Raw genomic sequence first — 14987 nt, forward strand, 5'->3', positions numbered from 1 at the left:
AGATAAAGATTTTTTGGTTAAATGCAGGTAACCACTAATAATACTTCATTTGTTGGTTAATCTTGTCTAAGATGCTTTCCTCATGAAATTACAAACTGTGTTGTTTATTTATGTCTAGATGATGACCTGAAGCAGATGTAGCACTCAAAAACATCACCACATTCATTGAAAATTCAGTCTTAGCTCCGAAATGCATTGGATGTTCACAGAAAAATAAAATATTGTGACTACACTTGCAAATATATCCCTAACCAATTATTTTCATTACTTACTATGTTTGTATCTCATTGATCCCTTGAACTACTCAAACATTTAAAGAAATCTTGAAATTAATATGCAGTTTTATCTCTGATCTTAAGTAATTTTTGTGATGGTCTATAGGATATTTACTTGTCACTTAGTATTGCCATGAGGTTCGTCTAATGTGTCTCATTACAGAAGTTTGTAATTTTCATCACTGTTGTTTCATGTACACACAAATCAGCTTTTGCTGTTTTTCAGTTCACTTGTATTGTTTTCACACTTGTCACTGGAATTTATTAGTAATGTTGTCCGTTTACTCACCTTGTACAATCACAGATGAATTTTTTGTGCTGGGAATGAAGCTGTAATGCTTTGAAACCTATCTGTAAAACAAGTGCATAGCTGTGTGGTTAAATTTCATATCCACAGACAATAACATCATATATAAATTAGTAGCACTGCTGCTATTAATAGCTTCTCCTACTTTGTTTTTGTTACTGTAGTTGGAAGAAAATGCTCAAAACTCTGACATGAATCCAATGAAATCATCAAATGTTTTTGTGGTAGATATTGAATTTTGACTGCATCATAAAGAACGCCGATTTGAAACTTCCTGGCAGATTAAAACTATATACTGGATTGAGACTCAAATCCAGAGAACTTTGTCTTTCAAGGACAGGTGTTCTACCGACTGAGCTATCCTAGGGTGACTCAAGATCCATCCTCAGAGCTTTACTTCTGCCAGTACCTCTTTGGAATCGAGGTAAAGAGGTATGACAGAGTGAAGTTTTGAGGGCATAGTTTTAATCTACCAAGAAGTCTCAAATTTTGTGGTTAAACTATATTTGAGTCAGCATAAGTTGATCCCTGTCAGTTTTAGTGGACTGTGCGCAACAACTTTGTGGGCGTACCTCTACCAATAACGTTACGCGAATTTGTAACCATCTCTATGGCAACATGTCATTGTTGACACAGCTCTGTACAGTGCTACTGTTTTTGCCTGCAGCACTTAGCACTCCACATTTGAAAACTGGCAACAATGTATGTGCTGCCAGGAATGTTCTTATATGCACAAAATTCAGGCTGCTGTAAAAATTAGCAAATTACAATTCTGTGTTATAACTTTGCAGAAAACCTTTCATAAGAATTAAACACTGCAACAATAGCAAAATTAGTTTCTAAGTGCTACTGGAGTCACAGCTAGAATCTTTCAATTAAACAACAATGGGTAAATTAGGAAGTTTCATGTTGTGGGCTTCCTCAATTTGGTGGGAAGTCTTATGCATGCATCTACCCTTTGTTTTATATTTCCAACTTGTCCTTCCCGTTCATGTAGTTTGTGTGCGTTCTTGCTAGTCAAAGTTTAGCTCATTCTTCCACAAAACAAAGTGTTTGAATGTCCCATTGTAAGACATTTATTTGAAATCTTATTAGTTTTACAAGAAGAGGGTTATATGATGATTTTGTACGTTGCAAATCCATGCCTACTTCATTGATAAGAACACTTTTGTCATATTTAGAGTAGACTGTAGAAAATGTTTTACTGAGTAATGTTTCAGTATCAGTTAGTCTCAGTCTCACATATTTTGGAAGGCTAATATGCAAAGAGCACCACCTCATTTAGAACTCCCATAGGATATTTCTTTGTAGCATATTTTTTTTTACTATTCCGGATCTCAATTCTGACTTTTTAGATACAGGTTGAATTTGATGCTGTCTCAGTGTGCACCACTCACGTGTGCGGGCACACATGCGCGCGCGTGTTCCTGTTCGAGAACCTCCCCCCCCCCCCCCCCCCCCTCTCTCTCTCTCTCTCTCTCTCTCTCACACATACACACACACACACACACACACACACACACACACACACACACAGAGAGAGAGAGAGAGAGAGAGAGAGGGAGAGAGAGAGAGAGAGAGAGAGAGAGAGAGAATTTGTATGAGGTATGATGATATTTACTGCAGCTATCTTCAAATCCATGTAGCAGACCATGTACTGAGATGTTATTACTTCTTTAATAAAAAAAATCCTATCCCTACTTCGACATGTGAATGTGTCCTTTTTCCTATGACATATAACAATATTATGAAAGGTAAATAAAATAGAAAGAAACTTCCACATGGGAAAAATATATTAAAAACAAAGATTCCAAGACTTACCAAGCGGGAAAGTGCCGGTAGATAGGCACAATGAATAAAACACAAACACACACACAGAATTTGAGCTTCCTCAACCGGCGGCTGCTTCGTCAGGAAAGAGGGAAGGAAAAGGAAAGATGAAAGGATGTGGGTTTTAAGGCAGAGGGTAAGGAGTCATTCCAATCCCGGGAGCGGAAAGACTTACCTTAGGGGGAAAAAAGGATAGGTATATGCTCGCGCACACACACACACACACACACACGCATATCCATCCATACATACACAGACACAAGCAGACATCAAAATATGTCTGATAGATTCATACTCACCATGTAGAAAAGACATTGAGTTGCAGAGGGCACAGTGAAAAGACTTCTATACATTAAGCTTTTGGCTCAAAGGCCTTCTTCTGAAGTTGGAAGCACACATACATTCACAAAAGCCCAACTTGTACACATGTGACTACCATCTCTGGCTGCTGTGACTGAACTATGGTCTACAACTATGCCTGATGGGAGCAGCAATATGGCATGCATGGAGGAGAGTAAGGAGGAGCCACAGGTAGGGATGGTAAGGGTTAGCAAGGTAAGGGTTGGGGAAAGATGCTGTGCTGCCTGCAAGAGTGTGCAGAGACATGTTGGAGACAGGATAGTGCTGGTAGGTGCACCCCCCCCCCCCCCGCACCTCCCCCCCTCCTTCCCTCACAAACCCCCTGACTGCACCTTGCAGCACTACGCTGTCCCAACCCGTCAGCTGTGCCCAACCCTTACATTGCTACATCTCACTGTCCCTGCCTGTGGCTCCTCCTTACTCTCCACCACAAATGCCATATTGCTGCATAGTTGCAGTCTACAGTGGCTGGAACCAGTGGTTGTGTGTGTGTGGATTGTGCTTATTTGAATGTGTGCATGTTTTCTACTCCAGAAGAAAGCCTTTTGGCTTAAAGCTTAAATTTACAGCAATCTTTCACTTGTGCCTCTCTGTGACTCAGTGTATGCTCTATATGGTGAATGGTGATCTATCCTTTTCATAATATTGTTGTTATCCCATCCTGGATTTTTCCTTGATTGATGTTATACTTCATTCCAAAAACACACACCACTTTCTAGAACGGACCTGCATGTTAAGGCTCGTCAGAATAATGAACAGTTTCTCTACAAAGGTTTATATGTGGTCAAATTATCGAACAGATCAACTACTTTAATATGAAAATGGGAAATTAAGGGTGGAATACAGACAAAGGCACTAGTAAAGATAAATGCTCACCAAAAAGTGAAGGCATTGAGCAGTTTGTATATGCATAAACAAGAACTCGAACATTTAAACTGGGCTGAGTTTATTGATGAAGGAGATCATGGAAGAGATGAGTGACAGATGGGGCTAAGTCTAGTAAGAGGGAGGGACAGTGGGGGAAAATGTTTAGAATATGGTTGCAAAGGAAAGTTACCACAGTTGCATATTGGGCGACAGCTAGCTGGGGTTAGAGGTGGTGTGGGATAGAATAGAATATAGGTACAGAGGGTGAGTGAATGCCGAGAAAACAGTGAAATGGAGAGCCATAGAGCTATAAGCCAATGTAATATGTGAGAGTATAGCATTGAAAAGTAATAAATTGTGAGTGGGGGTTGGACAGAAGACTGGAATATGGGCAGAGGTGGAAGTAGAACAGGGTCTACCAGTGACGCCTGAGGTCGTGCTGATTACAGGACTGAATGGTGTGTTCAGGCAGAATTCCCTTCTTCAGTTTAGAGCAAAGGTGTGCTGTGCACTGCATCTTCATGTTATTTGCAAAAAAGCAAAAACATAATCTCGAAAAAAACTGTACAGTGTTAGTTTGTATAATAAGCTGCTATTTTTATGACTGGGTATCATGAATTTGTTGTCTTGTTGCAGAATGAGGAAGTCTGAAGAAGCAACAAACCTCATAAGAAGATGTGATAATTTATTTGAGTCTCTTGATTCATTTGAAGATTATATTTTCACTAATTGGATGACCACAGTTCCTAACATCTGTGCAGAAAATCTAAATAAAACCATATTAACAAGAAAGAAGGGTTTTACTCTGAACTTAAACTTCAGTGAAGAAGTAAGTGTTACAAGTAGGGATTTATATTAATGATACACACCCACCATCTTCACTCCTTACCACTTCAGTAAGTAATAAATATATTTTATTTGTTGTCGCAAATTCAAATTAGTGTAATTGCCTTAATCATTGTAGTTGTATCCATTTGCTAAAATGTAGATTTCAGTTGGTCTTCATTACTAAAGGACTGTTGAGCCTTTCACTGAAAAGAAATTTTTTCTCCAATTGCAACTTTCTCAAGCACATGGAGAACTTATTTTAAAAATAAATTAGTTGGTTAGTTTCATGTTCCATAGATCATATGAATCATTCTTCTATCAGTGTTATGTGGAATGAGTCAGTTTTATTTTTAACATTAATGAACATATTATTTTTCAATAGTCTTACTCACACAACTATTAAACACACCTGTGTTTAAATAACAATTCGGCCATGGATGAGGAAGAGTTGCACAGAAGAAGTGATTTTAGGTTACATTTAAAACTTGCTTTGCTTCCTGTAAGACATTTTATGTTATTGGGAAATAATGAAAAAAATTATTGTTGCATATTGATCTGCTTTCTAAGTCAGTGTCAGCTTAATTACTGGGTAATAAATCAGATTTTTTCCACTAGTGTTGTAGGTATGTGCACTGCTTTTCTTCTCAAATTGTGATGGATTATTTATGAATATATGTGTGAGGATGTGGAGTCTAAATGCCTAACTCCTTGAAGAGGTACCAACATGATGATCACAGATGAAGACCACATATTATTGTTACTGTTCACTGTTGTGCAATCAGTACTTTCTTTTTATTTGTAAGTTACCCCAGAAAATTATTCCATAAACATTATTGAGTGTAAATGTGCTGAATGTCTTAGGCGGTTGATTTGTTTGTTTCCAACATTAGCAATTATTGTTTGCAATGTTAGGAATTAGACAGAGAGACAAATTGTTTACCAGCTCAATAATACACTTCTTCTAAGTTTCATCAATATGTACACCAAAAAACTTGGAGCATTTTACCCTTTTACTAACTTCAGCTCAAGTCCTACATCAGTTCTTGGTATGACTCTTCTTTGTTGCACAGAACTCAATATACCATTGCATGTTTTCTAAAAATTTAGAGAGAGTGTGTTTTCAGAGTGTTTGAAAAACATCACTAACTATCTCTTTTGTTTCTTTCTCTCTAATGAGATTTATTACAACATTGTCTGCCCCCGGTAGCTGAGTGATCAACGCGACGGACTGTCAATCCTAAGGGCCTGGGTTCGATTCCCGGCTGGGTCGGAGATTTTCTCCGCTAAGGAACTGGGTGTTGTGTTGTTGTCCTAATCATCATCATTTCATCCCCATCGATGCGCAAGTCGCCGAAGTGGCGTCAAATCGAAAGACTTGCACCAGATGAACAGTCTACCTGACGGGAGGCCCTCGTCACACGCTATTATTATTATTATTATTATTATTATTATTATTATTACAACATTAATAATGTCTTCAAAAAGTACCAGTTCTAGTTGATTAATGTTACATGGAAGGTCATTCACATTTATATGGAATATGATGATTTCTCCCCAGTCAATAAAATTTTCTACTTCTGGTTAAGCTGTTCATGCTCGCTTACTTTTAAATGTATTAGTATTCTTGAATCAGTGGCTGTATTTATTTCTGATGGTTGTTTGTCATTGTTTTCTCAAACTACAGAATAATGAAGAGAAGAGCTCTTAACATAAAAGACTGTTAGTAGAGACAAGGCATATTTGTTAGAAATTTAAGATGATTTTCATTAATATTTCAGCTTGTAATACTTCTCCGAGAAGTGAGATACTTAAAGATGCTGGGGAAAGATGGGATCCCTGAGGAGGCCATCAACTTGCATCAGAGAGATGAAACATTTAGACAGTGGATATTCAGCCTGAATGCTTGCATTAACTCGTAAGTTATGAAACCAGTCTAAATGAAGTTAGCTAATGCCAAGAATTCTAAATCAATAACGTAGTTTTTGGTGTACCAAAACGTATTTAGAAATGTACTGTAATATCAGAAGTATGCAACATATACCTGTTGAGAAATAGTAGTGTGTCAGTTAAATACTAATAATTGGACTAGCTTTCAATCCCTTGCTCTTTTGTAGTACAAGAACACATATTCACATGTGCAACCATACACACATCCAAACACACACACCAGCAGTTGCTGGTGTGCATTTGGGTGTCTGTGTGGTTGCACATGTGTATGTGGGTTCTTCTACCAGAGAAAGAGCAAGAGCTTAAAAGCTATACTAAATACTTTTTTCTGCTATCACACATCAGTCAGCTATAGGCGAGGTTCTCAATCTTATTCCAGTGCACTCTCATCTGCAACATAAATCATTTTGTACCCCAACCCCCTCCTACTTTTGTCTAATTGTTATAATAGTGTCCTTTGAGCACATCATAAGTAAACATTTCTTTTTTCAAAAATGATCATATATAAGAATAATTAAAAGGGGGTGAAAATTAACAATTACAGCTAGTTTATAAATAACCATGTATGCAATGTGCAATTAATGGAACTGAGGAAATGTGTGTATTTCACTACATATTCTTTTACAAATTAGTTCACAAATCAGTTCCCATGCCATAATCTACACACAACCCCAATCCTCCCATCACCCCAAGAAGCAGGTACAAAGGAGAGTCCCATTCATGACCCAGTACCACCCCAGACTGGAACAACTAAACCACATCCTTTGTCAGGGCTTTGATTATCTATCATCATGCCCTGAAATGAGGGACATACTACCCAAGATCGTTCCCTCCCATCCTAAAGTGGTGTTCTATCGCATACCCACAATGTCCTTGTCCATCATTATTCCACACTCAATAACCAACTCCTTGCGACGGGGATCATGTACCTCTGGAAAACCCAGGTGTAAGACCTGCCCAATCCATCCACCCAGTGCTCCCTATCACAATCCTGTCAGAGGCTTGTCCTACCCCATCAGAGGGCAGGCCATCTGTGAAAGCAGCAATGTTAATACCAGATCTGTGCAATCATTGGACAGCTTTTTATGACTACCAACCAGCTGTCCATTAGAATGAATGGTCCCCACCAAATTGTGGCCAAGAGCAAAGTGGACCACTCTGTGCCACAATCTGTAGCTGAACAAAACATGCTTGATTTCAACGGCTGCTGCACAACTCGAGCCATATGGATCCACCTGCCCACCTCCAGTTTCTCTAAACTGGTCAGATGGGACTTATCTTTACAACACATTCTCTGCAAGCAAAATTATCCTGGCCTCAACCTACGGTGTTCTAGTCTCCCCATACCCTCCACCCAATAGTCTCCACCCTCTTTGTCCTATCACCTAGTCCCATTTCGTGTCCACTACCCTCATTGTTCATTGCTCTTTGCCAGTGCACCCAGCAGTCTTTTTCCCTTCTCTTCTCCTCCCTGTTCCACTTCCCATCACCCCTCCCCCTCCTTTCCTCACAGCCTCCTGACACTGCACCTGGCACCCTTATCCTGCCACCACCTAGTCCCTGCATGCTCCACAAGCCACTGCTATTCTCTCTCCATACCCTGCTATCCTTTCCTCTTGCCTGCCCCATTGCAGACTGCTGCTTTTATTAAATGTGACAGTTGCATTCTGGCTGGTGCAGCCAGAGGTAGTGGTGAGTTATGTGTGCGGCAGGTGTGCTTGTTTGTGTGAAAGTGTGTATGTGTGAGTGTAGGTTTATTTATTTATTTTTTATTTATTTGTCCCATAGATCAAATCAGCACAATGGCTTGTACAACTGATACTGGATAAGTCAATACAAATATACAGTTTACAGGAGTCTAAAACAGTAAACAAGCACACAGAAGAATGATTATTTTACATTGCCTACAAATTATGTTACTTTAAGTTACAGCTTTACAGAGAATTGTTACATGATGTGACAAAATTGACTTAACAACATTCAGCTTTGATACATTATCATGCTTTAAGACAATTTTGATTCCAAATATTCCTGGTTGGTATAAAAGCAATCTTTTATTAAAAGAGATTTCACTGTCTGTTTGATTTCTTTCTTTCTTGGATTTCTTGTATAAAAGTTGGAAGATGGTTATATAATTTTATTCCCATGCACTTGACACCATCACTGTACAGTTTTGTTGAGTGGGGAAGTGTTCTTAGAGAGGTTTTTGATTTTGTGTCATAATCGTGGTAATCCATATTTTTGCTAATTTTGTTGATATTTTTTTTGGTAAAGAATAATAATTCTAGTATGTATTGGCATGGGAGGGGCAAAATATTTAGTTTCTTAAATAATGGTTTACATGTGTCTCTTTGTTTTTTGAACATAATTGTTCTGACTATCTTCTTTTGCAGTTTGAATATCTTAATTGATTCAGAATTTTGGCCCCAGAAGATGATTCCATAGTTAAGTACAGAGTGAAAGAGTGCATGGTACATTGTGGTTAGGGTACTTGTGTTAGTGATATTTCTTATTGATCTAATCATGAAGCATACTTTACTAAGCTTTGTGCTGGTAACGTCAATGTGCCTTTTCCATGTGAGCGTATCAGTAATAGTGACACCCAAAAATTTTATTTCATTTTCAAGTTTAACATTATTTTTTTCCAGTGGTATAGTAGGTAGTAATGGACTTCTGTTTTGGGCAGTGTGGAAGGTTATTCCAATTGTCTTTTTTGCATTAAGAAGCAGCCTGTTACTTTGAAGCCATCGACTTATTTGATCTGTGGTCCTATCTATATTAGGTTGGAGAATTTGTTCGGGTGCAGATATGAGTACAGAGGTGTCATCAGCAAACGAAAGGGTTTTTGTGTCTGGTAAGCTGTGAGGAAGGTCATTTATGTAAAGTAAGAACAGCAAGGGGCCCAGGACGGAGCCTTGGGGAATGCCTTGCTTTATGGTATGTATGGAGGAATGTACAGTGCTAGCTGTACCTGAGAGCTTAGTTTCATTTAATTCGACATACTGCTGTCGATCTTCCAGATAGCTTTTAAACCAATCATAGGCATTTCCTCTTATTCCATAGGAATGCATCTTTTGCAAAAGTATACTATGATTAACCATGTCGAAGGCCTTTGTTAGATCTAGGAAGATACCTATGGCTGGGAGTTTTTTGCCCAGAAGCTCCAGTGCATGATCTAGAAATTCTTGTATTGCATCAGTTGTAGCTTTCTTACTTTGGAAGCCGAACTGAGCAGGTGACAGGATATTTTCTTTGTCTAGAAAGGACATGATTCTGGTGGCCATTATATATTCAAATACTTTACTAAAAGTTGAAAGCAGTGCAATGGGTCGATAATTACTGGGATCCTCTTTGCTTCCTTTTTTGTGGACAGGTATAATTTTTGCAATTTTGAGCATACCAGGAAATGCACCATTCATGAATGAGAAGTTTATTATGTGGGTTAGGGGTTTATTGATAAAATTACTGCAATTATGAAGGAGGAAGCATGGAATTTGATCTTGTCCAGCAGATTATTTTTTTAAAATTTTGCTATGAAGTGTCTTTTCTATTTCAATTTCAGATGTAGGCCTTAAAAATAGAGTCTCAGAGCATAAGATTGATTCTAGTTGTAAGGGACAGCAATTTTTAAGATGGTTAGCCAGGTTTTCTACTGTTTCTGTAAAGTAGTTATTGAATTCCTCTGCTGTTTCTTTCCCACTGGAGAATTTTCCATTTATTTTTAAGCTAATATCACTTTGTAGTTGTTTTCCTCTATTAGTATTCATATTAATAAGTTGCCACATGCTTTTGCTCTTATTTGATGACAATTTGAGGTAGTTATCATTCTGTAGCTTTTGGCTGCATTTACTACGTTCCTTAATATCTTTTTATATAGAGTAAAGTATGACTTAATGCTCCACTACTGCCTAGCTTGGATTTGCTAATGTAAGAAAGTTCTCTTTTTGTTTGTGATGATCTAATGACTCCTGGGGTGATCCAGCTGGAGAGTTTTCTATCTTTGTTGATACATTTTGTTTGTAAGGGAAAGTGGCAATTAAAATAATAACAGAAAATATCCAAGAATGCTTCATATTTGCTGTCTACTGTTTGAGCCTCATATACATTTTGCCAGTTTTCATTTTGTATATCAAAGAGGAAAGTATGCATGTGGGTTTTATTGAAGTTTCTCCTCTGTACAGTGATTTTATTGTGTTCGTGACTGTTATTTTGCAACCAAACCTCCATAATTAATGCATTGTGGTCTGAAAATCCTAGTTTGACGGAGGATACAGTACAATTTATATTGCTTGTTACTTGATCCAGACAAGTGGTACTGTGATTTGTTATCATGGTTGGAGTGTTAACCATTAGGTCTAGGTTGTAGCTGTAATAAAATTTTTAATGCTTAGATGGCCAGAGTTTTCTGAGAGAAAATCTATATTATAGTCACCACATATTAGAACACTAAATGATTTTCTTTTACTTAGATTTTCTATTACTGGTGCTAGATTTTTGTAGAAAGTCCCTATGTTACCAGAGGGTGACCTGTAAAGTGCTATTATATGAACATTTAGATCTGTAAGCTTTACACCTGACAGTTCTATATCTTTCTCAATACTATACGAATTGCAAATATCAAGAGGTGTAGCAGTGATGTTGTCTTTTACAAATATGTAACTACCTCCACCTTTGTAAGATGTACTTGAGAAGTGACCTACGAGTTTAAAATTTGGTATCACAACACTTTCTATTTCAAAAGTCCTCATGAAATGTTCATTAATGCATAATATCTGTGTATCTGACAGTTCACTTCCACTTGATAACAAAATTTCTAATTCATTAAGTTTGGTTTTGAGCCCTTGTACATTATGGATGTATACTTATATATCAAGATTTTTTTTTGTTTAATTTTTTTATACATTGGTGAGGAGGTTCAGACTTTACCTTATTTACTACAATTTGCTGATGGAGTCCTTTGCAAGTTTTATGGTGTACCTTTAACTTGTTTGATGATGCTAAGTTTTTTTCTTTTCTCAGAGGGAGATAGAAAAAATCCTCTTTCTTGGGTATATTCTGCCTTGATCTTAAATTAACTCTTACTGGTGTAGCTGCTGCAGTCCTTTGTGGATCTTCTGATGTCTCCTCTTCCCTGCTTTCTTTGTTCTTGTCAAATTTGCTTTCCTCATTTTTGCCTGTAAGTCTTTCAGGAAGCTGATAGACAGATCTATTTTGTAATAGTCTTTCTTTAATTATTTCAGTGATGTGATCGCACATAACACTTTTTCCGTCGTAATTAAGGTGCATTCCGTGTTTGGTGTGTAGGTTTCGATGTAGTTTACTTATGTCCAGTACATCGCACTTTGGGTATTCTGCACACAATTTCTTAATTTTGATGTTAGTTTTCCTAATTTCTTTATTAACACGCAATCTGTAGATTAGGTCGTGTCTATGAGGCACAGTGGCTAGCTACTATTGTGTTCATAGATTTATTCACTTCTAGAAAGTTCTGTAGCGTTTTAATGCAGACATCGGCTTCATTTTTAGCTATGTCATTCGAACCTGCTATACATACTATAAAGTCATTATCCTGTATTGTGTTCATCTGAAGACCAGTGTCTATGACATGGTGTGTTCCAGCTCCAAGTTTCACTATGCTAGTCACTGCCGTTTCTCCATTTTTCTCTCAGAGCATGTAGGTAGTGGTGAGGTTTGTGTGCGACAGTTGTGTTTGTTTGTGTGAAAGTGTGTGTGGTGTGTGTGTGTGTGTGTGTGTGTGTGTGTGTGTGTGAGAGAGAGAGAGAGAGAGAGAGAGAGAGAGAGAGAGAGAGAGAGAGAGTGAGTTTGATGATAAAACAATATTCAACATTTAAATGACAGTTCAAAAACTGTTATATTCAAACTGATCAACCAGAAAGGAAATAATCAAGAGTAAAAATGCCCAAGGTTCAATATCTGGAACTTTTCTGACATTTCCAAATCTGGTGTGATGTTTGTGCTTGAATTTGTGAATAAATCAGATCAAATCTTTGTTGCATCTTTGAAATAGCATCTCACAGATCCTCTTTCAATTGCAGTCAAGACCAGTGTTTTGTCTTGATAATGTCATTGTAGAAAATGGTGACTCAGACCAGTAAGTTGATGTGAAGGGTAATAACACATCTATTGTCCATCTTGCTGAATTGGGATATTCATTTCAAGTCTTCCCAAAAATTTTCAAGATACTTCAATTTAAATTCATTTCAAAGTGTTCTGTCACTTGAGAGGTCTATTAGCTCACTTTTAGTTCTTTGTGTTCTGCTGTTAACAAATGGTCTGTAATTATCATATTGAACTGATTGTGGATCCAGTCAAACTCGAATGAAGGTTTTGTAAATTTATCGTCAAATTGTTGATGAAGGCATTCAAGATGCATTGTGACAATCTACTAATTTTACCTACATCCAAGCTGTTTTCCTTCACGAAATCATTGAGATGAGCAGACATCTCACATTACCCTTCTCCATCTGGGTATTCTAAAGTTCAGTTTTTCTCTTAGACTCAAGCACTTACTTGCTTAGAAAGAAGATATTACTGTTTCCGCATGGAACTGATTTATGAGGATCAATCAGTTTCTCAAAAACATCAGCCCATTGGTACAACATTAAAGGCCATTTTTCATCTATAAATGGAGCTGTGAGTGTGTGAAATCTATTCAACAGGAATACATAACTCCACAACACAATGAGGAACTAGCTAACACGAGACAACCAATGTTCTTGTGTGCAGTACAAGTGAATTATGAGTAAAACTCATCCCCTTGAAAGAAGGCTACTGTTTAAAGCTCTCGGTTTCACAAAATTTACACTGCTAATTGCGTCGTTCAGCACTTCATTGACTTCCTGTTGTACTACTTGAGAGGCCAATGCCTTCCTATGTGTCATGCAAAGTGTGAATTGTACAGAAGGAGAAACAGCCATGAGCCCATTTTAGTTTCTGTAAGTGCTGCCATCCCATTGTACATATACCAAGTCAATTTGTCCATAGCAGATTATTGTCAACAAAAAAGGAATTCACAAGAGAGAAAATATCTTCACCTATAGTCTCCCTTCCAGAGCTTTACAAAATAGAAAGTCCATGTTCATTTCATTTTTATATCTGGAGAGTACAGAAATTAGAAGCTAGGAAAGATGTCTGATATCAGTACTGTCTTCAAGATGCTGGCAAATTTTGGGCTGTCACAAAGATGTGCAATTGATTTTTCCTGTCAGTGGCTATTGCATCAATATGAGGAACCATACTATCATCTGAGAGCGATATCAACTTCATACTTTTGCCAAACCTTTGACAGCTGCAGCAAAAAGTAATTTCTCGCCAATAATGTGCAGTGAGATGGATTTTGCAATTAAGTAGGATATCTGTAGGGATGCTGTTATGGCTTTCTTAGAAACTGATAATTGTTTTTAGAGAAATCTGTTCTACATGCCGCTTAAAATATTCAGTGTGTTTACTTGATCTCAGTTGGGCATGAGTTGAGAAACACTTTGAAATTGTGGGTACAATGTGTGATGTAATGAAAGTTATTTGAGCATGTGTCTGCCTTGCTCCCAACTCAGATGAACATACTACTTAGACTGTGTACTCTTGTACTCTGCTATGGAGCAAAGTGGGGGGGGGGGGGGGGGGGGGGGGTGGCATAAATTCAAGTTTTGATGTAACTGGAACAAACCTAGTGAAAAAAGTTATTTAATATCCTAAGGCAGCACAATTTCCACTATTTTAATTCAAAACCTACTAGACTAAAAGCATGCATAGGTAGTGTCTCTATTAAGTGTCCTCATGATATGTATTCCACCATTGTAAAAGAGTTTATTTTTTCAGATGACAGTATGTTAACAGTATAGTTAAAACATTGTATAAAAGTGGACAGGAACATGTCCCAACAAAAGTTAACTAAGTCAAAAAATATCTTACTACTAACAAAATACAGTCTGAAAAAAACTAGTGCACCTACTGAGCATAAAGATAAAAATTATTTCTAAGATGTGGTTCCAATACCCAACTTGTTTATGAAACCTTCCACAATTATTTAATTAGTATCTTGAATGCTCATCTTGTTAAAAAGGAAAACAAGGCATTTAACTAGAAAGGAAAGCCATGGCACACCCAAGAATTGGAGAATCTAAAGAGGCAGAAGAAAAGTTAATAATTCTGATGAAATTAAGAATTTACAAAAAAAATGCCAAGAAACTGTACAAGAATGAGTGGCTAAACAAAGACCCAATACTAATTTCATAAAAATACTGTAAAAACAAATGCAAAGCAGCCTATTCATTAATTAATAATATTTAAGATATAGTCAGAACCTCTGATAACACAGTGGCAGTACCAGCAGATACACCCAACCAGCACTTCATAACCTGTGCAGAAGAAATCAAAAAGTCAGTAAGAAAATCTAATGAAACATATATGGATTATCTTAAGAGCACAAACCTGGACCTTCATTAAGCAGCTTTATTGAGGTAAACCATGCATCAATAACCTAATGAAAAAGTTATATATTACCCTGTAGTGCCACTCATATTCTATAAACTTGTGTCTTACAGAGGATATTT

General features: G+C 37.3%; 1 protein-coding gene across 1 annotated transcript in view; it reads left to right on the plus strand.

The window, feature by feature from the left end:
• Positions 1 to 14987, plus strand: part of LOC126335984 (dynein beta chain, ciliary-like) — a 782187-nt gene that overhangs the window by 129136 nt on the left and 638064 nt on the right. Inside the window, exons 12-13 of the mRNA XM_049999461.1 lie at positions 4276 to 4468; positions 6246 to 6382. Of these exons, the coding sequence (XP_049855418.1) occupies positions 4276 to 4468; positions 6246 to 6382 (330 nt within the window). The remainder of the gene's footprint in view (positions 1 to 4275; positions 4469 to 6245; positions 6383 to 14987) is intronic.

The sequence above is a fragment of the Schistocerca gregaria genome, chromosome 2 (assembly GCF_023897955.1).
Source record: "Schistocerca gregaria isolate iqSchGreg1 chromosome 2, iqSchGreg1.2, whole genome shotgun sequence".
In the NCBI taxonomy this organism is placed as follows: Eukaryota; Metazoa; Arthropoda; class Insecta; order Orthoptera; family Acrididae; genus Schistocerca; species Schistocerca gregaria.